Source organism: Podarcis raffonei, chromosome 1 (genome assembly GCF_027172205.1).
Source record: "Podarcis raffonei isolate rPodRaf1 chromosome 1, rPodRaf1.pri, whole genome shotgun sequence".
Lineage (NCBI taxonomy): Eukaryota > Metazoa > Chordata > Lepidosauria > Squamata > Lacertidae > Podarcis > Podarcis raffonei.
This window is the reverse complement of record NC_070602.1, coordinates 30,085,723-30,113,364: the sequence shown is the minus strand read 5'-3', so window position 1 is coordinate 30,113,364 and position 27,642 is coordinate 30,085,723. Positions and strand designations below refer to the sequence as shown.

Here is a 27,642-nt window from a genome sequence, read left to right as displayed (position 1 = left end):
TGACCATAGGAGATACTATATATCTTGAGTCACAATGTCTAGATGAGGTCATGGAATACTTGAGATGAAATTAAAGTGACCTGAACTCAAGAGGAGGCAAACAGCATGCACAACACTCAGACAGTCCCAGTGACTAGGAAATGTCTTCCTAATCAGAAACAACCCCATCTGGGATTCCACATCACCAGCTGACACCTTAGGTCATGGAAATGTTTCTGTGATGTAAAAAATTGTTATGGTTGGGTAACTCCAGTAAAGATTCTGTTTCGAAAAAATCTGAAATACAGACCACAATAAATTACATATAACACTATAAGAAAGGGAAGAATCCACAAGCAGACCGCCTGGTTCCTTAACAACACCATGGACTTTTTGAACTTTGACTTTGAGGAGGATGAAGGTGAGAGTGTTGTATGTGTTTTGTTTAAAACAGCAATCACCAAACAAATGCCCTTAGAGCTTTAGCAGAAATCACAATTATCTGTGTATGTATAAGAGCAAAAAATGTAAAAGCAGGGCATTGGTGTCTTGATGAAACTCTGAAGTATTCAGGGTTAAGTGAGTCCAGAAACCAACTCTCCTTCCCCACAGCAATCTTTTTCACAAAAAGAAACTAGGAAGTGATGCTCACATGTGCCAGGAATTATAAAGAATCTCAGGTTGATGAAACAGGCAACAACAGTGAAGCTGAGGTAGAAGAACCAGCCACTAGTATCACCAAACAAGGGTTACACACTACCACAACAGAAAGATTGTCTGGATTGTAGGGGGGGGGCAGAATTAGGGAAGAACATCTGTGCAAGGCTGGCACAGTAAAGCAATTGCCTCGGGCAGCAGATGCTATGTAGAGGCAGTGGTAGCTTCTCAGTCATTCCACCTAAGCCTCCTACCTGTTCGGTTTTGCCACATGGCTTGTCTTGCATCCCTTCACTTGCCTGCTGCCATCTGGTACAGTGGGGGGACATCCCTAGTGTTGAAGGAGCATTCAGCTGCCCATCCAGCTGGCTTCTGAATATGGAACCGGGGAAGGAGGTCACTACCTTATCCTTTGCTGCAAAAATTATTGGGCCAACCCTGCTTGGGTGGTCCATTTTGCTTTTCAAAATAAGAGGTTGACCCTAGATGGCTTTTTTGGATCCTTTATTCTATATTATTTCATTCCATTTACAAGCCATTCATCCATTCCCAGCACCCACCAGAATCTTAGATTGTAAGTCAAGACAGTTTTGAAGCCCAGTTCATTCTGTATTGTGGTTATCAATTTTGTTATTTATTATTATTATTATTATTATTATTATTATTATTATTATTATTAATTAAATTTGTATACTGCCCTCCATCTGTAGACCTCAGGGCAGTTCACAACTCAAAAACGCAAGATAGAAACACAAAATACATAATACAAGAACAAGAAAGAAAGAAAGAAAAACAAACCAATAAACCCAACACACACCTGTCAATGGCCTCAACTAGCACTCTTTTCCCCCACCCATATCGATACCTGAATGGCTGAACTGGGGATCATTCGTGTCAAGCTTAAATATTGAATAACACTCAAGAAGGTTGCAGAAGTGCAGCTCAGTAACCCAATAAGTGGAAGGAAGAGGTTGAACATGCTGTGCAAAAAAAAGAGATTAAATAAACAGTAACACATTTTTTTTCTTTCCTTCATTTGGCTGGACGAGGTATAGCAACAAATCCCTTGTACAGTTTGAGTTGTCTTAAGGGGCAGTTTTCCAAAGCTGTTTCTGCCTAATTGTAAAATAAATTATGAATTGGAGGTGAGAGAGGTGGAATCACATCTAATAGCATCTAGTTACAAATCTTGCTTCCAGTGCCTGTGCAGAGTGGCATTCAAACCATTTCATCTTATTAGAGAACAGCACAATCCCCACCCCCACCCTCCAAAGCCTTCTCTGCCTGATACAAAACACAGCCGGCATGTCTTCCAAGTTAGCAACACAAGAAAGAGATGAAAGCAGTTGTCATCATTTTAGGTGGTGGGGTCAACAAAATGTGGGGAGCCCAGTCACAGTAAGTGATTGTAGGTGTGAGAAATGACAAACACCAAGAAAGGAGGAGAACCTCATTTGAAATGAGCAACAGCACACCCATTGCAAGGCGAACATCACAAGACAGCTAGTGGTGGACTTTTCTGGATCTCACAGCAGAAAGCAACCATCAACCTCTGACAGCTTTTGGGTGAGTGTCATGCACACTGGAGAGAAGGGCAAAGATCCATAGATAGGGAAGGAGAGAAAAAGCTCTTTAAGGCGCTTGGGTTCATGAATGGCTTCACTGATGGGCAACGAGGGCTTCTTGTGTAGTTTAATAGGCATAGCAAGGGGCTTGTATTCCTACTGCAGAATGTGTGCAATTAATCTCATTCCAGATGAGTATGGCGAGATGTCGGAAGGCAGCACGTCTGCAGAGATCCTGTCTGTGACTGACACCACTGACAAAACAGAAGAGAAGTCAAGGGATGAAAATTCTGACACAGACCTTGAGATAGAAGGTGGACTGTTTAGTATCTTGTCTTCCAGCCAAACCTTTCCCCTCAGCCTCATAATAACCTTGTAAGATAGTAGTGACTTTGTCAAGGACACTCAGTAGTCATGGGCATAGCAGGGGGGGAGTTGCCCCCCCCAATCAAGCAAATCAATAAAAATAAATAACTGAGGTTCTGCCCCCCAACATAAATCTTGGCTACACCCATGTCAGTAGTTGTCTGTTTAAAAGTATGGTTTCTGTTGCTAAACTGAGGAATGCCTCTATAACCTTCATTTTAGTTCATCAAGGCAAAACAAAACATGGATCAGCGACAAATATCAGTGTCGAAGTTATTTGACAATAGTAGGCCTTGTCAATCTTATTTAACTGAAGGCTAACGCGAGTTGTTAGCCACCATGGCTAAGCTCTTGCTCCACAGTCAAAAGCAGTAATGCTTCTGAATTCCATTTGCTGCAAGCCTAAGGGGGAATGGGGAATGTTTTTCTGCTCAGATCCTGCTTGCTGGTTTCCCATAGACAGCTGGTTAGCCACTGTGAGAACAGGATGCTGGACTAGATGGGCCATTGACCTGATCCGAAAGGCTCTTCTTATGTTCTTAGCCTCAAAATGTTATACAGGAACCACAATCTAGTTCTATTTGCACTTACTTGTATGTGACTAGTAGCCCAGCCAGTGAATGTACAGAGGCATCTGTATCAGGAAACCATCAAATAAAATGTGGACCAGCCATGTACAAGAATGTGCACCTACATCAACCCTGCAAATGGATTTTCTTTGTTGTATTGGTTTACCTGGTTGATATTGTCTTGAACATAAATAGGATTGATTTAACTACAGCATATTGTAGTGCAGGCTTCGCATAAATGGAAGGATAGAGATATTTGTGATCTTATGATTCTTTCCTGGAATCAGTGTGGATTTTGCACATTTGCAAGGCATAAGGGAGAACTTCAGAGGTGTTCAGTTGCCTAATATTTTAGGGGCCATCAATTTAAACCTTTCCTTAGCGACTGTGCTACTGAAGTCTAGGTCAGGACACGTCTGTTTTCTTTGTAGTGATGACAGGGGAAATGCTATGCCAATCAGACTGGTTTGCTTTTCCAGATGTTGACCGATCATTTGCAACCATAAAGGGTGCAGAACTCTACATAGAGGCTTGCAAGCTGGTAGGAGTGGTTCCTGTCTCATACTTCATTCGTAACATGGAAGAGCCCATCATGAACCTTAACCATCATGGGCTCGGACCCAAGGGAACGAAAGCCATTGCCATTGCTCTGGTTGTAAGTACTTCAAAATAATAGTCCACACTATTTCACATCAAGTTGATAGGCTTTTTCCCAGTTTGGGGAGAAAGAAGATTATTCTTAAATGTAGGAAGAAAGAGGACACTGTCTTATCACTAGATCTGGTTAACCGTACTGCGTAGATGGCAAGTTCCCTGTCCCCATATTTCCCCTTCACATTTGGAGCTTTAACCAGAATTGCAATTGTATTGATGTTCTTTACAGCATACTGGAGTAAAGTAATGTGCTATCTGCTGAATGCTGCAGAAATAATCACATGGTGCATTTCAACACATTTTAGGGCACTTGCAGACAACCTGTTTATTGTGCTTTCATTTTGATTTGTTTACTGGGAGGTTAGATGACATTGTGACATGGCAAGTGTTATCCCACACTTTCCAGCTCTTATCACAAGAAGTTCTATCTTTTGAGGAAGCATGTTTGTTGCACAATACCTCCCAATCAACTATAATCATGAAATCTAAATTTGCCAGAAGTGATTGAATCCCACTCAAAAATAATGACAGTCTGGATGCACCCTTAGCGTTAAATGAAGCCACAATGTCTACTGAGTGGTATATTATAGAAGTGTTAATGGTTCTAGAGCAGCATTGAGTAACCTCTGGCTCATGGGCCTAAGTCAGCCTAGGAGGCAGTTTTGGCCAAACTATGCTCACCTTCCCTATACCAGACATTGTGAGACTAGATCCTCCCAGCACTTTTATTTTCTTAATAAAAAGTTTAAAACTAGTTGCCAAGGGAGGAGATTAGTTCAGGGCAATGTTAATACGAGAGGAGGTTAAACTCTTTGTTTATGCTCTACAACTTGGTCCCACACTGTTTTCCCCAACAGAATCACATCTCCCAGCTCCTACTAGCCCTACTAGGGGAAAGGTTGGTACCTGTATTATTAATTTTGTAAACCTAAGAGGTTCTATTTACAACCAAGATGTAAGCAAACAAAACAAACAAACAAACAAACAAACAAACAAACAAACAGCCTGTCTTCCTCCCATGGTAACTACTGCCTTCAGAGTGTGGGTGTGTGTGATTTTGATCAGAGAATTAGGTAAAGGTAAAGGGACCCCTGACCATTAGGTCCAGTCGCAGACGACTCGAGTTGCGGCGCTCATCTCGCTTTACTGGCCGAGGGAGCCGGCGTACAGCTTCCAGGTCATGTGGCCAGCATGACTAAGCCACTTCTGGCGAACCAGAGCAGCGCACAGAAACGCCAGAACGGTACCTATTTATCTAATTGCACTCTGATGTGCTTTCGAACTGCTAGGTTGGCGGGAGCAGGGACCAAGGAACGGGAGCTCACCCCATCTTGGGGATTCGAACCACCGACCTTCTGATCGGCAAGTTCTAGGCTCTGTGGTTTAGACCACAGGGCCCCCCTCCCCCCTTCACACACACACATAAACTATCCCAATATAATTCATCTGTCTCCTTACCTCTGTAGTTCTGTTTGTAAATTCTCCCTCTCCCAAAGCTGTTTTTCAATCTAGGAGGAAAGATCCCATTGGTGTCCTAATCTGCTCCTCTGCCTAGCTGCTGTTTAAACTTTAAAAACAAAGCCCATCAGCTGCATTCATCCAATTAATGTTAGCTCCAATGTTAACTGTCCGGGCTTACAGTTCTTTGTGGTTTTGTGATGTCAAGCTGTGAAAACTAATATTTTGGGCAAACAGAGAACTTTTTAAAAGGTCTTTTCTGTCAGTCAGTTCTGCTGATTTCCTGTAGTTCTCTATCCCTCTTTGCATTCTTTAGTCCAACACAACCATCACCCACTTAGAGCTAGAAGATAACTGGATTCTGGGCGAAGGAGCTGCATACCTGGTGCAGATGCTGCGGGAGAACTGCTACATCCAGGAGATGGTACCCAATCTTTCCCTGTATGGAGGGTGAAGGGAGTTCACTTACTTGACGAGTTCGTTCTTTTTTTTGGTATTGATTATTATTGCTATTATTGATGTGCAAAGTGTTTTACAACCTTTTCCTTGCTTATCTCTGGAAACTGTTCACTGGCCTTCTCATTTCACAATAATCGCTTACATGTTTTCAATGCATGAAGTCCCATGTTCAGCCCACACCCCTTCAATTATGTGTTCTCAGATACAAGGGCTAGGAAGGACTTAGGTCTGGAACCCTAGAAAACCATCAGAATCATAGTAGTGGATTGATCAGCTTCAGGATTTTGGGAGTCCCTGAGCAAGATACCTCCTTATCTGGTGGTGAGAGCCTGGAGACCATCTCAGGGCCCTCTGCAGAAATGTCATGTGCAGCAGAGCTAAGCCCCACATCAAATTATTTTCAAAGCTAAATTTAGCTTTCTATAATATATGTATCATTGCCCATATCAGTATTGCCTGTAAGTAGCATCTTCACACAGTCTTTTGAGATCCATGCATAAGTTCATCCTTTGAATTCTGCATTAGCCCCTAGAATAACATCATACTCTGGGCCCATATTCACACAAATCCAAAAAACAGGCAGCTTATCCATAGATGTGCACTGAAATTGTAAGGGGAGGAGAAAATTTCATAATTTTTTGCCGTCCTGTTTGTGAATACAACAAGTCAGGGCCCAAATACACATGCCTTTAAATAAATTAATGCAGTCAACATGCAGGTTGTTTCAAATGCAAATAGGATCTAGAAGGAGGGTATAGTATTGTAGGGAACTGCAGAGTGTGGAGAGTATAAACCTTTCCCTTCTGCCAAGGTCTCACTAAAAGTGCTGTCCCCAACAAATACTCCCTGCTGCTTGCACCAGGAGAGAAGCTTGCATCATAAACAATGAAAAACCCCCTCCTTGTGCAAATAGCAGGTGCGGAGGAATTTTCACCTGGGCCAGTGCAGCAGGGTAAAGGTTAAGATCTCCCTCCACACATCTTACTATTTCAATGCTGCTCTCTCCTGCTTCAGATGAAAAATATGCACATTAAATATGGATTTGAGGTACAATTACTGTTGACATACATATTTATACTTGCTCTCTGTATTTTATTTAATAATACATTTAAATGCATATTTTGAGATGTTCAGACTGCAGAGAAGTGTATCACAGCATTTGGAGAACAGAAACATCAGCTAAGTTTTGATCCTCATCAGAGGTGCCGAGTTCTGCACCACATGGGGGGGGCCTTCATCGTGTGCATGTGACATCACACGTGCGACACACATATGTGACGTAAAGCACATCAGAAGGAGGCCATGAGGTCTGGAGAGGACTGCTGCCACTGCAGGGAGGCCCAATGAGGCCCTCAGTCACTGCAGGTAGGCTCGACAGGGGCCTCCACCACTGCGGGTAGACCCAACATGGTCTGGCCCCTCAAGATTGGGGGGGGGCTCAGCTCTATCCCCACATACGGGGGCCGGCTAAGCTGCCCTCAGCCCCATAGAGTTGGTGTCTGTGATACTCACATGAATCTGAGCGGTGTGTACCAGTTCATTTTGTATCTTTGCAAAGGTCCGATTCCACTTTCCTCAACTTGGTGCCCTCCAGATGTTTTGAATGGCAATGCCAATCAGCCAGTGTGGCCAGTGGTAAGGGGTTATCAGAGATGTAGTGCAATGATATCTGGATAGTACCACGTTGAGGGTAGGCTGGTCACATTCCTCAAACGCCTCTTTATTCAGAACAACTTCATCCTTTTCAGATGTTCATCCTCTTTCCTTGCCTTATTCCCCACCCCTCATGCATTTCAGAATATTTCCAATAATCATCTCAACACAGAAGGAGCTGAAGCTATCTGCAGGATGTTCTACAATAATATTTCGAATATCCGGGCTGTTCAGCTTTCAGGTATGGTTTCTACCTCTATAGACACAAGTGGAATGATGCAGCAACACTGATATTTCTGAATACTTTCATCCCTCCTTTCATCCCTCCCTGACCACTGACCATGCTGGCTGGGGCTGATGAATGTTGAAGTCCAAAACCATTTGGAGGGCACCAAGCTAGGGAGGGATATTAGACAACAAGGCTGGGAAGACCTGTGCCTGAATTCTTGGCTACTTCCAGTCATAGAATCATAGAGTTGGAAGAGACCACAAGGGCCATCGAGTCCAACCCCCTGCCAAGCAGGAAACACCATCAGAGCACTCCTGACATATGGTTGTCAAGCCTCTGCTTAAAGACAACAGTATAGTCAGATCAGGCTATACTGGGGCTAGAAGAATAAATGAACCTGCAGATTTTCATGTTTTTGTTATAAATGAGTGAGGGTCAAGTAGGACCTGCAATAAAATGTTGCAGTGTGGAGTGCTTCCTATTCATGATGCCAGCCAACCATACCGTTTTCTAAGGGCCTGTCCACATTTCAGCAGTATTTAGCTGTTAGTCCACTTTTACCCCATTTCAATTAGACTGTAGTCCCGAACTGTACATATTTGAATTTGTACATGAGGAGGAATTTTGGTCTTTGCCGTTAATACCAGTAGAAGTTCCCTTTTGTCTCCACCTTCTAATGTTCTGATTCTATTATGTGTGCATGAATGTGAACTCCATGCATTACATCTGAGTCATTCCAAAGTAGGAAGTCTGTAAGCCCTTTGGAAAGAGCCATGAATAGGGATGGAGAAAGGAGGGAAGGAAATGAGAGAAACAATCTTAAACCTCTGCTTTGTTCTGCATTGTTTTGACGTGTGACGTTTGTAATACACAATCCATGTCTGGGGAACACATCACACAAGTCATTCTCTACAAAGGAAAACTGTGCATGCAATGTACTGAGCAACAAGTTCACATAAAGCTATGGTCAGTGCTTTTTTCCTGGGGGTACACAGGGGTAAGCACACCCCTCAACATTATTTAGAAAAGAAAAGAAAAAGGACTGCCTATGGTACATTTATCAGGAGGAGTCCAGCTCCAAATGCGGCTGTTTCAGTCATGCACAAAATATATATGTACTTTGCATGTGTTGTCTATGTGATTTTCCTACATGGAAGTGAGGTCAATGTAGGTAATTGACTCGTGTGAAACAGCCCTCTTTTCCTCTTCAGGAAACAACTTTAGGGAAGAGACAGCACCATATTTTTCGGAATCATTAATGGTGAGTAACTTGTGAGCTGGGGAAACTGGAGGTCTGTGCAAAAAGCCGTAAATGAAAGGTTATGATGCACCCTTCAAAGTAAGGGTTGGCAATGACCTGTGGCAGCGGGAAGAGAAGCTACTTCATGCCTTGTCTACTCAAAATCGTTCTTGCCAAACTTTGTTTATTCATGCAGCGGGGGGGGGGGGATGATTTAGTCCCTACATGTTTCCCCCTGCAGATAGAAAAACTGCTGTCTGTAGAAAAATATGAACAGGTGAATGGCAGGAAGGGAAGAGCCCCTCACTCCGCCCACCTATTAGTCACCTGATTTTCTTTCTTTTTAAAATTGTCATAAGGGAGCCTAATGGAACTGCTTCACATGTTCAATTTAGCCCTAAGAGGAAATGTTGGTTGCCCGGAAGGTGCTGTGGTAAGAGGTACCATTATATTCTAGGCACTGGAGGACTAGGGAGGGAGTATCAGAGAATAAGAGAATAAGAGACCAGAAGAAAAGAGGACGGGGAATATTTTCTTTCATGCTATATTGACAATGTTCTTCTCAAGTAAATGTACTCAGTACTGTGAGTAAAAAGGAAGAAATAGCAGCACACTGTGTTGAGCACAATTTGTTTCATCCACACACACCCCACCCCCAATGCTCCACTACAGGGAATGAATTCCTTTGTGCTTGTTGACTTCCTCTTGGGTGAAATATTATTGCTGCTGAAGTTTCTGTTGTTTTTTGGGTTGGGCTTTTTGATGGGTCACTGTATTGGAATTTGAAATGTTGAAATCTTAATCAGAGGCAGAACTTTGGGGTAAGGTGTGCATTGAACCAGACGCTGAGAGTATGCCAACTTATAAAAATACCTGAAGTAATGCTTCAGAATACCAGTTGCTTGAAACCGCAGGAGGAGAGTGTTCTTGCGCTCAAATCCTTCTTGTGACTTTCCCACAAGCATATGGGAACAGGATGCTGAACTATATGGGACAGTGGCATGATCCATCAGGCTCTTATTTATGTTCTTTTGTCATCATTGTCAGTATCTTGGTGGACTAGGCTGACGCACACCACAAATGGGTGTTTATGTGCTTGGCAAGCAATGGTCATTAGATACTACAAATTAGGAAAACGGGATGTCTAAGTCCAGTGCTTGGTCTGAAGGCTGCAACTGAGCTTGTAGGTCTGTGCACCATTTCTCTCCACAGGTCAATTACAGAGTGATAGAACTGGACCTCAGCCACAATGAGTTTGCTGACAAGGGAGGAGAGCAGCTGGGACAGATGCTGGGTAACCGTCTTCATTATTTCTACATGGCTACCAGTGGGACCAAAGAGTTACGTGCACCTTGCTTCCACAAGCAGGAAGAAGTTCCAAGGGGCAACACTACCTGTTTAGTTTCCTTTTGGAGGAGAGACAGACCCTCCTAGTGTCCCTATTGTCCAGGGACGTCCCTGATTTACAGAAGCCGTCCCAGTTTCTGATTTGATCCCGGAATGTCCCGCCTTTCCTTAGGATGTCCCTATTTTCATTGGAGAGTATGGGGTTTTGTGACCCCCAAGGCAATTCTGTATAGGGAAGGGGTTTTTTATGTTTAATGTTTTATTATGTTTTTATATTTGTTGGAAGCTGCCCAGAGTGGCTGGGGCAACCTAATAAGATGTGTGGGGTATAAATAGTAAAATTATCATTATATAATGGGATGTCCCTATTTTCATTGGAGAAATGTTGGAGGGTATGGAGAGATCGCTGGAGTCTTCTACTGCTTTTGTAACAGTTGGCTTCTTTGCAAATATATAAATATAGCACAGGTGGAAACTAGCACATTAAGCATTCTTAGCAGGCAGCAGATCCACTAACCCATTCATCATTTATTCTGCAAGAAGCCTATTGTGCAATGGCTCCTTCTGAAGCAGTGCATTGGTAAATTTATCATAACCATTTGTTTAAAATGGAAGAATTAAAGAAGACTTTGGGAAAGCTAATATAGCATTCATGTATTTTAAGGTTGGTACTCTGCCTTCCAAATACAGTATGATTCCTGACAATTTATAACATCTCTTGACTGTGTAATCCTAGTTTCACCCTTGCAAAACTCGTTCCCAACACCCATAACAAATTATAGTTTCCAGGATTTCTAGGGGGAAGCCGTGTGCTTTCAGTGCTTTAGATGTATGGCGGACTGCCAAAACAAAGAAAGCTAATCAGAAGGAGTTTCTTGTGTAAAGACTGCAAGCTCACTTCAGTTCTTGTACTGAAAACAAATTTCTCGGCTCATAATGTGCTCAGAGGCATTCTGCATCATTTGTTAACTGGCTCAGGTTGATAAATCTTTGAGTTCTAATTTTAAAAAACTTGGAGTGTGTCTGACAAACCTGAAGTCTGCTAACTCCTGCTCTGGAGACAGAAATGCAAAATAAATAAGCAGCCTCATCATTTCATGGATTTGAGACCATGTTGTGGCCAGGAAGCATTCCATAGGCGCCAAGTCTAGCACCCACAATGCGGGGCTCTGACGCAACTTCCGGTTACATGAGGCCTCATGAGACCTCTGACGAGACTTCTGGTGGAAACCAGAAGTTGCGTTTGGAGGTCTTGCAAGGTCTCGGATGTAATCTCTGAGGCCTCGGAAGAGCCGCTGACCTGCCGACCCAAAGTGACATCATGACGTCAAGTTACATTACAGGTGCCATTGGGCAGCCATAACCTGGGGCCCAAGTCAGTGCCTCTGAGGCATTCAGTTTACTTCTGGAATAGTGGGTAGCTTTGCCCTTCCCTGTTGTGGAAGGAAAAGAAGGCTGCCCTTACCATGAAAAATTCAAGCAGTAGTTTCCAAGGGTGACCCTGTCAACTTGCTTTAGTCTTCTTTCTATCAGATATACAGTGGTACCTTGGGTTACAGACGCTTCAGGTTACAGACGCTTCAGGCTACAGACTCCGCTAACCCAGAAATAGTACCTCGGGTTAAGAACTTTACTTCAGGAGGAGAACGGAAATTGTGTGGCGGCAGCAGGAGTCCCCATTAGTTAAAGTGGAACCTCAGGTTAAGAACAGTTTCAGTTTAAGACCGGACCTCCAGAACGAATTAAGTTCTTAACCCGAGGTACCACTGTACAACATCATTTTGATTTTTCACTTATTGGACAAATAAGCTTCTAATACTCTTCCTGGGAATAACACCCCGAACTTTTAGAGCATTTCCATTACACCCAAACAACACACTTTTTGGGGGGTGTTAAAATGGATATCAGATATGTCATTTCTAACCAGATAAGAGTTTCCTTGAAATTAGTCTGGAGCTTACCCCGTTAGCAGAAATAGCATTTTCACAGAACCATTTCAGCATTGTTAATGTTTTTAATCCAGCATGAAGGTCAGTGGGTGTCTGCAAGAGGCAGATAAATCCATCATTATGATGAGAGCCAAAGCGGGTGGTGGATAGATAGCTTGATATGCTTATGCCTCCGTCAAAATCTGGCTTGGAAACGAAGGCTTGCTTCTAAAAAAGGATGCGCCATCCCAGCAGCTGCGATGTGCTGCCCTCCACATGTTGCTGAATTCCAACTCCCAGCAGCCCCAGCCACTATGGTGGGAGTTGTAATCCAGCAACATCTGAGGGACACCAAATTGGCGACTTCTATGAAGCAAGAGGGAAAGCTTCTGGGAATGTATCGGAATCCAATTGTTTTCTCAGATCTCTTTCCGCCACAGCTCCGCAGAGGCACAAATGGGTCCCAGAATTAGAATCACCTTAGAAACTCTTGACTGATTATGTTTCAGTGTACCTGTGAGAGAGAGTGTGTGTGTACAGTACACACACACACACTCACTTCAGAAGGCAACTTGGTTGCCCCTTAGAAGTCTGGCCACATCCCTGGGAAAGAACCGTCACTGTTGACAACTGTATGTCATGACTGTATCATTGCTGCTGAAGCATTTGCAGGGAGTGGGGAAGGCAGAAGTTTGAAGGGGCAGGAAGGCTTTCTTGTGAAAAGCAAAGAAAAAGCCTCAGCCACTTCATATTTAATGGCAAGAACCGACCTGCCCCCAAATATGAACCCCACCACCCCTGAAACGTACAAAAATCCCTGGGCCATCCTAATTATGTCAATGCGAGTCTGGGATCATCACAGACCCTCCTCCAAAGAGACATTTATTTTCACCCACCCCAATCTTTTGCATCCTCAGCAAGTTCTTTTCCTTTTTTCTTTCTCCTCAGCCAACAATGAATCGCTGGAGGTTCTGAACCTGAGTTGGAATCACCTGCGCATGAAGGGGGCTGTAGCCCTGAGTGCAGGCCTCAGGGTAAGACTCCGTTGGGCCTCGCCTTTGCGGATCCTGGGGAGAGGATCCCGGGAGCAAGGCGAGGCTGGAGACCAATTCAGGAATAATGCCTGAACAGGGCCGGCGTGTGGGGATGAAGAGACAATGGTGGAAAGAGGCCTGTGGTGATTAAGAGCAGCAAACAGGGTGCCCTTGCTGCTCAAAGTACCTTTTACTGCTCCATCTCATAGATGGTTGGGGTGGCGGGGAGAGTGCTGTTGCCCTCAGGTCCCTCTTTCTGGTTTCCATGGGCATCTGCTTAACCGTTGTGAGAATAGGATGCCGGAGTAGATGCACTATTGGCTTCATCCAGCAGGCTTGTCTTATGCTCAGTGTGGCAGCAAAATGGGCATGTATTGGGAGTTGGCACATGTGCTTTTTTCCTGGGGGGACGCAGGGGTACGCATACCTCTAAACATTTTGTGAATCTATCGGGAGAAGAAACTCAAAATGTTAAAATTTTTAGTTTCTTCTCTAGCACGGTGAATTGTCAATTCCATTGAATAGCACGTTGATTGGTCAGTTTCGTTGTTACCACCTCCTATGGCAGCTTCATTTCGTGTCATGATGTTTCCTGAGTCTCAGACGGAAGCGAGCGTTTAATGTGTGAAGCAGTGTGGAATGTGGATGTGTGTTGTTTTACTGATGAAAATTTGGCCTCATTGAGGGGCAGTATTTCAATACGAGTCAGAAAACAACTGTGAGCTGTCAGCTGTGTAATATGAGACAATGCATGTTCTTCGTACTTTTGTCCATTTACTGTATTTATTTTTCCCGGTTTGAACTATAAAATAGTGATTCACTTGAGTCAAAATGAGAGTACCCTTAAATATTTTTTTAGGGGATAAAAGCACCTGGTAAGGCAGTACCATACCCACACCATCCAACTTTTTCAGATAAAAAACCGGGATGAGCGACATTCAGGACGCGCTCCTGGGCAAGTCACGTGACCTGTGCCACTATCTCGCACCAAAAAAAGCTTTTTGGGGGGGTACAAGGTAGCGTGTGATATTGTGGCACCCAAAAGAGCCACTGTGGTGTCGCTTGAAAAAACAGGATCCCCCCTTTCCCCCCCCCGGGACACTTCGTGGGTATGCTGTACCTACCTTGCTGCACACTCCAGGTGAGGCCCCTCCAAGTCAACCCACATTCCAGTATGGGCCAAAGTCCAAATTGGGCACTATTATTTATTATTTTCAAACACTTTTATACCCCGCCAGTTTATATTTTAGAAGATTTCAAAGCAATGTACAGCAGTGATTTTTTTTTTAAAGCATAACTAAAACCACAACCCACGAGCTTGGAATATAAACTAGCCCTGTGAGGAAAATTTTGGCTGGTGGGTTATAAGCTGGCACAATTGCCTGGGACCGCTAAAAGGATTAAAAATAATAATAAAATCACTGGTGTTTGGGCAGGCACCAAAAGGAAATCAAGTTACTTTATTGTTTGGTGGTGCTATTAAGGGTACAAGCTAGATACCATTATGTGAAAACTGGCACTGAAGGAGCGGACAGGATTTTGTGACTTGCAGCTGATCCTAAAGGAATTTTGGAAGAGCCATTCACATTGTAATAAACTGGACTTTAACCATCAGAGAGCTTTACAGTGTCTTCTTGGAAGTAAGCCCCTCAGTTGGTACCCATCTGTCTCGGGAGACAATGGAGGAGTGTGCCTTGATGGGGGGAAAGGTGTGTAAAGTCAAACCTTTGGGAGTTACAGTGCCTGCTGTGGCTATAGGTAGTGATATGGGAGAGACATGGTTTGTTGCAGCTGGGCAGATGAAGGTGTCCGTTTGCACTCCCTTGGCGTTCCTTGTCTCTGTGATCCTCCTGAAGAGTTCTACGGGTATTTTTATTATTTCTATTATGTCTCCAGAACTGGTTCCAGGGTGATTTACAGGGTTAAAAAGAACATATACATGAAACCACAAATAAATGTTATTTTCTCCTCTCTCTTTCTCTTTCTGGAGGCCAATGGAGCATTGAAGGTACTGGACCTTTCATGGAACGGTTTTGGGAATGAGGGTGCTCTGGCCCTTGGGGAAGCCCTCAAGGTCAACAATGTGCTAAATGAGCTGGACATCAGTAGCAACCATATCAACAATGAAGGGACGTTAAAGTTGTGCAAGGGGTTAGAAGTTAATGGTACCCTTAGAATCCTGAAGGTAGGATTTTATTTTCTGAGCTGGTTTGGAGCTTGGCAGCATATGGTATATGAATGATGTTTTGTTTTTGTAAATTGTTTATTCAAAAATATTTCTAAACCACTTAATTTTTTTTTAAAAAGTCTACGTGTTCAACAACCCTACAAGTGAACTTAAAGAAACTAGAACAATATCATAAAAGCAGAAGTCAAATGGTACAAAGTCCAGCCTATTGATCAGGGAAAGCCAGCAGAGAAAGATATGTCTTTACAAGATGTTGGGAGCAAATAATTGATGATGCTTCAGGTATAGCTGAAGGAAGGGCATTCCAAACTGGAGGAAACGTGTTAAACCGAAAGGTTTTTTTGTTGTTTGTTAGCGGAAAGGCTATGTCTACATCTACAGTTCTCTAATCAGGCGGACATGAAATTAAAAATGAGAAACTCAGTGGAAAAAGTAAAGAAGAAATATCTCTCCCCCACACACATTATATAGTGATTAGGCTTTGCCCTGACTAAATTATTATTGTTCACTTTAAAGATCTGCTTATATTTACTGTTATGATGTAGTAGATATAATTGGGACAAGTTATTTATTTATGAATGCACTTTCATAAAAAAATATAGCAAAGTGCAAACTATAAGAATAAAATCAATAAAAACATCAATAAAACATCAATAAATATACGGTAAATACAGTACATACTGATTTGTTACAATTTTCAGGCAGTCCAATGTGCCACTGCTGCTCCCACCTCCCAGTCAGCACAACATGGATGGCAATAAATAAGCAGTGCGTTCCACTGCCCTTAGTCCTGTCACTATAATTCCCATTTCTCAGATCAAGAACTGAGGTAAAGCGTTTATGTATTGCCACACAATATCCATGTCAGAACTGGAACCATCCCCGACCTTTCAACTCAGTTCTTTAACCTTAGGACTACTGATGGTGCATTCCTTTCAAGCAAGTGAAATCTTTCCTGTCTTCAGATCATCTCTGATTTCTTTTCCTTATAGATGTCCCACAATCCCATTACAGTAGAAGGCGCCATTGCTCTCGTCTCATGTGTCAGAAAGAACACAAGCACCAAAATGGAAGAAATCAATATTTCGGTAAGAGGATACTAAGGGAGAGTTCAGCAGCCCTCATAATTCATAATGCTGAAATCCTGCCTAGGCACAAATACAGACAATTCCAGCAAGAAAGAAAAGCGTGAGGCATCTGAAAAAACTGGTGTGGCTGCATAAGGAGCTTACAGATGAGCTGAGATTTAAGAAGGGCATCTATTAAAAAATGGAAAAAAGGGGACATCGTGAAGGAGGAGTATACACAAGTAGCCAACAGTTGCAGGGAAACGGTCAGGTGGGCCAAAGCTCAGAATGAACTCAGGCTTGCAAGAGAGGTTAAAAATATTTTTAAAAGGTTTCTTCAGCTATGTTTGAAGCAAGAGGAAGAGCAAGCAAGTAGTAGGTCCTCTGCATGGAGAAGACGGAGAAATGCTAGGAGGTGACAGAGATAAGGCGGAACTCCTCACCACCTACTTTGCCTCTATGTTCACCCAAGAGGAAAGTGCCCAATCTGGTGATAATAGAATAAACAATGCAAGGAGGCAGCAGCAGCCCAAGATAGGAAAAGAGGTAGTAAGGGAACACCTAGCTACTTTAAAAGAATTCAGATCTCCAGGGCCTGGTGAGCTGCACCCAAAAGTACCAAAGGAGCTTGTGGATGTAATCTCAGAGCCTCTGTGTATAATCTTTGAGAATTCTTGGAGAACAGGTGAGGTCACTGCAGACTGAGGGCAGGTAAATGTTGTCCCCATCTTCACAAAGGAGGGGAAAGAAGACCCAGGTGACTACCAACAAGTGAGCTTGACATCAATACCAGGAAAGGTCTTGGAACAGATAATTAAACAGTCAGTCTGTGAGCACTTAGAAAAGGATGCAGTGATTACTGACACCCAGCATGGCTTTCTCAAAAACAAGTCATGATAGACAAATCTCATTTCTTTTTTTGATAGAGTTACCAACTTGATGGATCAAGGGAATGCTGTGGACATAGTGTATCTTGATTTCAGTAAGGCTTTTAACCAAGTCCCCCATGATATTCTTCTGGGAAAGTTGGTACAATGTTGGTTGGATGAGATAACTGTTAGATGGATTTGTAACTGGTTGGCTGACCAAACCCAAAGAGTGCTCACTAAGGTTCTTTGTCATCCTGGAAAAGTGACAAATGAGAAGCCACAGGGTGTTGTCCTGGATTCAATCCATTTTCTATTTGTGCTGCATCTGTTTAGATTATAAACCTGAGGACAGGGGCTGTTTTTAGTGATTGGCAAATCACACTGGAGGCCTTTTTTTGGATAAACAGCAGTGTGTGTGTGTGTGTGTGTGTGTGTGTGTGTGTGTGTGTGTAAATAGCAAAGTAAACAAAAAGTTAGAAGGAGGCAGAATCAATTATGCAAAATGAGAGCATTTGTTCTATTCATATAATTCAATTTTTGGATTGCCTGGGCCCCAAATTTTGATTGAGATGGATTGCACAAGGTAAACTCGGCAATCCCCTGGACATTGAAACCAGCCAGAGAGGCTCCAGGGTTGTCATCCCATTGTAACCGATTATAGTGGAACCTCAGTTGTCGAATGTAACGCATTCCCGAAGCCCATTTGGCTTCTGAAACATTCAAAAACCGAGGCTCAATGGGGCAGTCAGCAAGCCCCATTGAGAAAAAAGAAAAAAGAGAAGCCATTCAGCTTCCGAGGCACGTTTAAAAATGGAACCATTCACTTTCGGTTCGTTGGAGTTTGGGAGCCGAAACATTTGGCTTCTGAGACGTTTGGCTTCCAATGTTCCACTGTATATGGAAATGGGATCTAGCCTGTCTGCCCTAAATCCAATCTGCTCTGCTTTAGAATGTGCTGGTGAATGAAGGCTTCATCAGGTTGCTGGATGTGGTCTGTGACATACGGCCTGAACTAGATGTCGTCTATGGAGGGGTTGGAGGCCACGTTGCCCATAAGATTCCACCACGGCCAGATGCAATGAAGCTGATTCAGGTGAGGTCCTCTTCTCGCATTTTTGTCATGTCCAAGAGAGAGAGAGAGTTTGCTTCTCTTTGGGTAGCAGTGGAGAACCCGTGGCATTCCAAGAATGATTAGGCTCCCATCAAATGGAGTTCAGTAACTGACAGGCCACAGGTTTCCCATTCCTTTCTTAGTGGCCTTGCTGCACAGTCAGGCTTTTCAAACAGTGCATCCACCACTGGTTATTTACAGACCGCACATCTTATCTCAAGGCTGCACTTGTACTACAGAAACACTGCATTACCGGAGAGAGCACACCCCTTAAAAGCCATGCTTTTGCTGCTCATCAAAATGAGGTTACTTAGGGTTCCCATACGTCTGGTAAATCCTGGACATGTTCTCTTTTGGGGGCCAACATGCCCATCCATGGGGAATTTTTACATTTTAAAGGAAATGTACGGGGGTTTTCGTTTGGTTTTGGCTCAGGCTCAGGCTCAGGCGCAGGTGCAAGCTGCAGCTGCTGTCCCTCCAAGCTTGCTTCCCTCATCTCTCCTCTGGAGCAGTGTTATGAAGTGTGTAGTTTGCATGCAAGCCGGCAGTTCTCACATGCAACCTGACTCTCTGTTCTAGGGAATTTTTGATGTTGGAACCTGGATGTACTCAAGAGCTGGGCACCCCAAGAATTAAAATAATAATAATAATAATAATAATAATAATAATAATAATAATAATAATAATAACAACAATTATTATTAATTTATTTATACCCCACCCATCTCGCTGGGCTTTCCCAGCCACTCTGGGCAGCTTCCAACAGAATATTAAAATACAATAGTCTACAAAACATTAAAAGCTTCCTAAACAGGCAACAGAGATACATCTAAAGGGATTCGGCTTATTGTCTCAAAAAAAAAAAAAAGAGAATTAGCCCTAAAATGTTGTTAAATGTCAGAAAACAGCACACTTACACTAGCCTTGGTTTAGAAGAGTTTAAAACCAAAATGCCTTGTTGACATAACCCTTCACTGCCCAGAATGGCTGCAGCAACCCAGTCAGATGGGTGGAGTATTATTAAAGGTACAAGAGACCTTTAATAATAATCTGGCCATGCTACACATAAACCAGCTTCCTAGTCGACTCCTGTTTTCAAAAGCATGCATTCTCTACAAGACTCAGTAGATGGTGCTATTGAATGGGAAAATAACATTACAGTACTTATGGAGAGAAAGCAATTACTCTCCAACCTGACCTAATCCGTAAGGGTGGCATACTCCAGGTGTTAGGGACTACAACTCCCATCATCCCTGATCATTGACCACACTGGCTGAGCCTGATGGGAGCCCAACAGCTTTGGGAGGGTACCACATTGGCTGTCCCTGCCTTACATTTTGAGGGCATCAACTGCTGTGCTGAGACAGAGGTTCACAGGAGCCAATAGAAGAGTCCCCTCCTAGCAACAAAAAGACCCAGGCCTGGAGTCAGCACAAAAGCTTCTTTCCACAATTCTGAAATATAAATAGCCTAAAATTTGACTAGATTACTCACAGTTTAGTTGCATTGTCTTCGATAGTGCTTGCTCCCAAGTAAATGTGTATAAGACTGCAGGCTACATTGCATGCGGCAGTGTATCAAGTTGCCAGAGACCTCTTCCAGTATCTTTTGATTTTGCAATTTATTACCAGGCCTTTTGAGTCCATAGCAAACATTTAAATAATAAATCCCATGGTGATAAAATAATCCAAGAGAATAAAACAGCACAAAAATAATCTTGATTTCTTCCTCAGCACTGACATAATTATAAAAATCAACACTGTTCTTAACTGCTTAAAAGAGAAGATAGAGCTGGCCTGATAGACATCTCTGGGGAGGGTATTCCATTAATTGAGTGCCACAACTAAGAATCATCTACTAATCTTAGGGCCCTTCCGTACCATCCGAAATACTGTTTAATGCCTTGAATATTCTTGCAATGGGCGGGTTTAAGTAAATGGATATCAATCTGGAAAGAGAAGTAGAAGTATCCTGGCAAAAGAATGATATTTTCAGTTAATAAAGAGCACCAAATAACATATTTGTATTGTAAATGCTTAAAGATAAATAGGAAGGAAGCAAAAGAATAAGCAGAATCGCTTCAAGAGTGGTTCTATCTAGTGGTTTTGAGCAACAGAAAACATAGCCTCTGCATCAGAAGTCCAAGATGTAGATATAATCTGAATATATAAGAAAAACAGTAAATGCTATCCAGGGGAGAGGGATCAGACTTGTGGTCTCACGTAGGTTTCTTCTATTTTCTTTTCCTAGAACTATTTAGATGAACACAAGTTGAGGCTCTGGGACTTCTTTAGGAATATGGACAAATATGGCAACATGAAGATTCCCGTGGCGGAGTTTCGAAGAACCATGATGCTGGTATGTCCCAGAGGCTGACTATACTAGAATTTTAAAGAGATTTGATTGGTTCAAATTATCACGATTCTCTCAAAGACCCCTGGGTCTTGCAAGTTCACTGGGGTGTCGGCAATATTGGCTGGGAGGACTTCAGCCCTTTCCCAGAACTGAAGTTCCCGTGTTTTCCATGGTTGGAAAGTGAAACAGTCAAGCAAGTATGAAAGCAATTTAAACGTTTAGTGTAGACAGATGAAAACAAGACTCATTTCTCACATTGGTACATCTCTAGCTACTCCTCCTACCTACCACAAACCTTATTGTTACAATATTTCATTTTCATCCCCGTAAGTATTGCTGGTACAGAGAAGCAGACGGGAAGAGAGACATCTGGCTCATCAAACAGTCAGGAAAAGCTGTGACATTTGTTGGCAGGGGTCATGGCTGTTAAGAGAACGAGACGAGTTGCAGAGATTGCGCCATCTGAGCACATAACTCAAACAAATCAGTGTGGATGCGCTAAAACATTATTGGCCAAAGTCTAGATGTGAGATTGGCAATGGGCAGGGGGTGGGTGCTGAAATTAAAATTCAGAATTGGTCCTGGACATAGATATTGGAAGTGGTGAACACGGGTCATAAGGGTTTTGTTTTCCACCTTGTGTTTCAGGCCGGGGTGCCATGCCGTGTACATGGCCATGGCACCGAAATTTGTGGGTTCCCATGGGTAATTTTGTGGGTGCTCGGGCACCCGGGGCCCAGGGAGTTGGCACCTATGTTTCCGGCAGATTGAGGTGTATTATTATAAACAGGATGTGTTTAGAGAAGTTGAGTTAGAAGGAGTCAGCAGGCTCTGTCTGTTGCATGGTGCCTTTCTCAGCAGATAAGAAAGGGGAGAGAGGGAGGTGGGCATTATTACCTTACAGCCACCCAACAGAGAAAGGAATATATCAGGAGGGTGGAACTTCTGTCCCTCCAGATGTTACTCGACTCCAGCTCCGGCAAAGCCAGTGGCCAGGTGTGACGGCAGTTGTAGTCCATCCACATCATCACAGGTTCCCCATCTCTGGAATATGTAACTGTACTCCATTTCAATAATGTATTCTTCTTGTATCACAAGCAAAAAAAGATCCCCTTGGACCGGGTACAGGTGGTGGAGCTGGTGCGTAAGCTAGACCAAAGCAGGACGGGGTACGTGGACTACAGGTGAGTAAACGGTAGCCAGATTTGGCCTGTTACTCTATTCTCTTCTCAATTTCTGGTTTTCTGTCAAGAGATCAAATAGATCTCTCAACCAGGCCACAGGTCTGCATTTTCCTATGGCATGACTTCCAAAATTGTTCACCTTTTACAAATCTGCTTGGAAAAGGGTGCACACACTGACCTCCATGGCGTTCTTTTGAGTTAGGAGGAGTCAGCAGGCTCTGTCTGGACAACAAGGAGGGAGCCAGTCTACCTTCTCTAGGGAGGGAATTCCAAAGTCTGGGAGCAGCCACCAAGAAGGCCTAAAGGTGCTAAGGCTTGGACTTTGATGGTATCTAAGGGGTGGGACGCAGGTGGCTCTGTGGGTTAAACCACAGAGTCTAGGACTTGCCAATCAGAAGGTCAGCGGTTCGAATCCCCGCGATGGAGTGAGTGCCCATTGCTCGGTTTCTGCTCCTGCCAACCTAGCAGTTCAAAAGCACGTCAAAGTGCAAATAGATAAATAGGTACCGCTCCAGTGGGAAGGTAAACGGCATTTCTGTGTGCTGCTCTGGTCCGCCAGAAGCGGCTTAATCATGCTGGCCACATGACCCGGAAGCTGTCTGCGGATAAACGCCGGCTCCCTCGGCCAATAAAGCGAGATGAGAGCCGCAACCCCAGAGTCGGTCACGACTGGACCTAATGGTCAGGGCTCTCTTTACCTTTACCTTTAAGGGGTGGGCAATCTTGTATGCTTCTTCCTTGTTCTTTCCTTTGTAAATTCAGTCTCTTCGTTGTTGTTGGTGGTGGTGGTGGTGGTGGTGTTAAAATTATTACCTTCCCTTCAGTAACATGTCCCAGGATGGGTTACAACAATTTTAAATGTCAGAATTAAAAACAGTTAATATACTGCCTTTGGCCTCAACACTTCCTAAGAGCCTGAATGTAGATTCATTTCTAAAGTGATAATAGAACTGTTTTAGTGATAATGCTATATGCTAAGGTTTCCCAAACTTGGGCCTCTAGCTGTTTTTGGACTACAGTTCCCATCATTCCTGACCACTGGTCCTGCTAGCTAGGGATGATAGGAGTTGTAGTCCAAAAACAGCTGGAGAACCCTGCTATCAGGTTTATTGTTCGGACAGCTCGCAACTTAATGGCCAGCGCATATTGCTTCCAGCCTCTGGCAGGCTGGTTATGTGCCTTCAGCATCATGCGCAGGACTGAGCCTTCAGCACACAGCCACACAGGGGGTAATTATGTGCCCAAAGCCGATTTCTACATGTGATGCGGTGGATATATGTGACTGTGGGTTCGAAAGCAGCACATGCAAAAATACTCTTGCTTTGGCTGTCCTGTGCCCAGTGCTAAGTTCTTTTCAAAGGTCTGTTGGGGGATGAGGGAGAAAAATTCAGGTATGCATCCCATATTGCGTGAGCAAAAGGTAGTTTGTACAAGGCTCTGTTCTCCAATTTTGGGCAATTTCTCCCTCCCACTGCAGCCCTATATGACATAGCTCACCATGTTTGGTAGGCCCCCCAGCCCTTCTGAGATGCTTTTCAGGGGGTAAAGGGAGCAGTATGGGGTGGGGGTGGAGAGAGTGGAAGGGAAAGATCCACTGTGCAAGCTTCTGCTTGTGCAACACTGGATAGAACTCTCAGTAAACTTTTCTTTTTTCAAAAAACAAATCCTCACTGTTTTTTTCCTTCGCCTTTCAAATTAGTAATTATAAAGTTGAGGAGCCAGAAAAGAAGCCTGAGGTGGTGGAAGAGGAAGAAGGCTAATCAGGCCCAGGAGTCAGGTCAGCCAGTGAAGGATGGAAGGATAAGTTGTGGCAGGAAGCTAAGAAACATGTCCTGTGGGCTGAGGGAGATGTACCGAAAGTGGGGAAATAATCAAAAGTCTTGACTTTAGATCGTAAAATATACCGAAATATCAACTGATTTCCAAAAGAAAGAAATACAGAATCTAAAATATTCTAGGGAAAACACAGTACAACCCCCAAGCAGTGCAATAATAATAATAATAATAATAATAATAATAATAATAATAATAATAATTTATTTATACCCCGCACATCTGGCTGAGTTTCCCCAGCCACTCTGAGCAGCTCCCAATCAAGTGTTAAAAACAGTACAGCATTAAATATTAAAAACTTCCCTAAACAGGGCTGCCTTCAGATGTCTTTTAAAGATAGGATAGCTGCTTATTTCCTTCACATCTGAAGGGAGGGTGTTCCACAGGGTGGGCGCCACTACTGAGAAGGCCCTCTGTCTGGTTCCCTGTAAACTCACTTCTCGCAATGAGGGAACTGCCAGAAGGCCCTCAGCACTAGATCTCAGTGTCCGGGCTGAACGATAGGGGTGGAGACGCTCCTTCAGGTGTACAGGATTATTATTATTATTATTATTATTATTATTATTATTATTATTATTGTTATTATTGTTGTTATTATTATTATTATTATTTATTATTATATTTACATTCCCATGTGGAACTGTGTGTGCCATGGTCACCAGTTAGACATTCCTGTCATGATTCCCCCACCTAGGCTCATGCCATTTTGCGAAATCCTTTTCGTTTCAGACATCATCATCTAATATGCTTTATATTATAGTGTGGCAGAAGCAGTTTTAGTGCTTTCTAGATCAGGAGATGAAGAGCCACCAGGTGTCGACAGACTCCAGTTCCCATCAGCCCCAGCCAGCATTGTCAATGGTCAGAGATGGTGGGAGTTGTAGTCCATCGGGAGTGCGCTGGTTCCCCATCTCTGCTTGAAACAAAGACACATTTTTGCTGTTTCTGAAGCAAGCTCTTTTAAAAATTAGTCTGGCAAGTGATGAATAACACACACACTTCTCCCATTGTGTGATTTGTTTATATTTCAACCCTTCAGCAGCCATGCACTTTTCTGCCATACAGCTCTGATGTGGAAGTAAATCCATATTGACAGTCAAATGGAATCTACACCCATTAAAAACCCGCTGTGAAATGTTTTTTTAATTTTTTTTTTGAAAAAATATATTGAATTTGCCATAGCTCACCATCGCCATCTAGTGTCACATTTGTATATTGCACTTTACAATACAGCTGAGGCCTGAGAATGGGCAATGCTGGGCTTGGTAGACAAATAGTCTGACTTGGCATAAGGCAGGCACTGATGTACTTATGCTCCTAAATATTTGTATTCATTAAGATAGTATGCATAATTGTAGACTAAAAGCGAAAACATTAAGATACTTCAAATTGCTGTGATTTAAGGATGAAGAGTAAGCATAAAAGTTCCAATCAGTCTGCCTTCCTTGCATACTGAGTTCCTGTTTCTTTCAGAAGAGTGAATTTTAGCAGGTACATTATTTGCTTTACCTGCATAAATTTCCACTCCAACATGACTATGGGCTGTTTGTCCCACCGCTTTCTCCTGGAAAAACCCACACTTTAGTGCTGAATCGGAACAAATGGCAACCGGGTTTTTTGCAGATTGCCCATTTGTTCCGATTTAGCACTAAAGAGGGAGTTTCTGGTGGGAAGTGGTGAGGCAAAGGCAAAACCCATGCTCAGAACCATGCTTTCTAGACACAGGACAGGCAGAAGTGGGGATAAGCCCTAAGAAAGATTTGGAGGTTGTCTTTTGTGCTTCAGATTACTCCAGTCAGCACATTTTGAGGCATGCCTGTGGGATCTGGACAAATTTCTCAAAACAGCTGAGGCTTCCTAAGGAATTTTGCTCTTCTTCAAGAGCTGAGATCCTTCTCTTGCTTCACTGCGTGACAAAGGAGATTAGCTGTATTGCAAATTGCAAGGCACTGTTGTTTTGCAAAGTAGCAACACTGGGCTGTGTGATCTGCAGTGCCTCCCTTCTCAGTATTTTGCAGGAGGAATTATCATAATGTTAAGTTTGCACAAATAAAGCGGATTAAAGTGCTCTGTTAAAGTGCAACAAATCACCCTCTTTTTTTAAAAAAAACCACACCACCGACTTTTTGTAGTTTTGAAAGAAACAGAGAAATACATGGAAAACTCTGAAATGAATGAATGGTTCATTACAAGATGTACTAACACTCCACAACAGTATTAGGATGAATGCAGAATGAATGCTCATTGTCATATAACCACCCTGTAAACAAAGCAGAGGAAATGTGCAATAAAGACCAAACATAGTCTAACCACCTTGTAAGCTTTGTGTAAGCAAATCAGGTTGAAATGCTGCATAAACAGGTCATCTGGATGAGCCCTTAGCTAGAGATACAGAGAACCGTTGAGCGGCTGGGTCACCATGTCAAAAGTTTAAAGGTGAGTAAACTGAGTTCAGGGATGCGGGTGGCGCTGTGGGTTAAACCACAGAGCCTAGGGCTTGCTGATCGGAAGGTCGGCGGTTCGAATCCCCACAATAGGGTGAGCTCCCATTGCTCGGTCCCTGCTCCTGCAACCTAGCAGTTCGAAAGCACATCGAGTGCAAGTAGATAAATAGGTACCGCTCTGGTGGGAAGGTAAACGGCATTTCCATGTGCTGCTCTGATTCGCCAGAAGTGGCTTAGTCATGCTGGCCACATGACCCGGAAGCTGTACGCCGGCTCCCTCGGTCAGTAAAGCAAGATGAGCGCCGCAACCCCAGAGTTGGCCACGACTGGACCCAATGGTCAGGGGTCCTTTAAACTGAGTTCATGTGAGGCTGTTTTAGAGGAGCCCAAGATGCTTCTTGTGCAGATCCAGCCTTTAGATGAGATTTACCATAGTTTTCCGTGTATAAGACAATTTTTTTGTTATAAAATAATGTTAGAAATTGGGGGTCATCTTATACACTTATAGTACAGAGGGGGGGCCGGGCGATTGGTTGCAGCCGTCAGCAGCGATTTGGCGGGTGATTGGTGGCTGTCGCAAGGGCTGCTGTCAATTGGCTGCTGCTGTGGCAAGTGGTCAGGTGATTGGTGGCTGTGACAAAGCCTGTTGATGATTGGCTGCCACTGTGGCAACTGGGCAAGCGGTTTTTGGCAAGCACCCCCCCCCCACAGACAAAAAGGTGAACAACTCTGGGCAATCTCCCCCCATTTTCTTAATTTGGAGTCCCCCCAAATACGGGCTGTCTTATACATGGGAAAATATGGTAATTCTTGACAGAATGACTAAGTTCCATAGCAGTAGTTAATCCAGTAAAAGGCAGATCTGTAACAGATATATGATTCTGTGAGTCTATGAAATTTGTGCAACCATTTCTTTCTTAATACAGGGTACTTTGAATCTTACCATTGCCCCTCTTCAGGAATATGATATTATACAAGTTTGATAATAAGAAATGTGGCACACTGATAGTTCACAGTCTTTGAGTAAGCTAAGGCAAAAGAAGAGTCTTAAATAATTGAAAATATTTTTATTCGGCGGGTTAGGGGGAAGCAAATGCAACGTAAGCTCAGGCATATAAGAAAATACACACCAAAATAGCATGCTGACTTAGCTAAAACTCTGACTTAGCTAGAGGATGAAAAATGCTTTGTCAGGACTAGATAATAAGTTTCCATAGTTATAAAAGAAGTTGCTGTTCCGTTTGCAGGTTGGCTTCTTAATCGCAGAGAACAAAGCGAGCCCAGGAGGACTGTATATTGTACTTATTTCAAACATCTGAATTGGCTCTTGGTTTCCCGCGTTCAAGGATGACGATCCAATCAAAGGGCTGTTCTTTCTTTAAAGGCTTTATCCAGCCTCTGTAGATGGAGAGAAAGAAGGGCAGGAATGGAATAAAATTGATGCATTGGCTAA

At 43.2% G+C, this 27,642-nt stretch overlaps 1 protein-coding gene across 2 annotated transcripts; it reads left to right on the top strand.

The window, feature by feature from the left end:
- Positions 1 to 13: 13 nt before the first annotated feature.
- Positions 14 to 27,642, top strand: LRRC74A (leucine rich repeat containing 74A). Of its 2 annotated transcripts, XR_008329157.1 has the most exons (16): positions 15 to 400; positions 2,393 to 2,515; positions 3,616 to 3,791; positions 5,565 to 5,672; positions 7,505 to 7,601; positions 8,801 to 8,850; positions 10,042 to 10,123; positions 13,053 to 13,138; positions 15,129 to 15,323; positions 16,319 to 16,414; positions 18,212 to 18,355; positions 20,624 to 20,731; positions 21,827 to 21,912; positions 23,612 to 23,689; positions 26,107 to 26,181; positions 27,437 to 27,642. XR_008329157.1 is itself a non-coding variant. In XM_053378722.1 (15 exons), exons 1-14 carry the CDS (start codon positions 364 to 366, stop codon positions 23,670 to 23,672), a joined length of 1,449 nt encoding a protein of 482 aa, XP_053234697.1. In that variant the 5' UTR covers positions 14 to 363; the 3' UTR covers positions 23,673 to 23,689; positions 27,437 to 27,642. The 2 variants fall into 2 exon arrangements, 1 of the variants encoding a protein (XP_053234697.1); XM_053378722.1 differs by lacking the exon at positions 26,107 to 26,181 and having other exon boundaries at positions 14 to 400.

What these genes read in the sequence shown, in the direction of transcription:
- LRRC74A (XM_053378722.1), top strand. Translation starts at nt 364, where the DNA reads ATGGACTTTTTGAACTTTGACTTTGAGGAGGATGAAG. An exon ending in ATTTTTCGGAATCATTAATG is followed by an intron (nt 8,851 to 10,041) that starts GTGAGTAACTTG and finishes TTCTCTCCACAG; the next exon opens with GTCAATTACAGAGTGATAGA. An exon ending in ATGCAATGAAGCTGATTCAG is followed by an intron (nt 18,356 to 20,623) that starts GTGAGGTCCTCT and finishes TTCTTTTCCTAG; the next exon opens with AACTATTTAGATGAACACAA.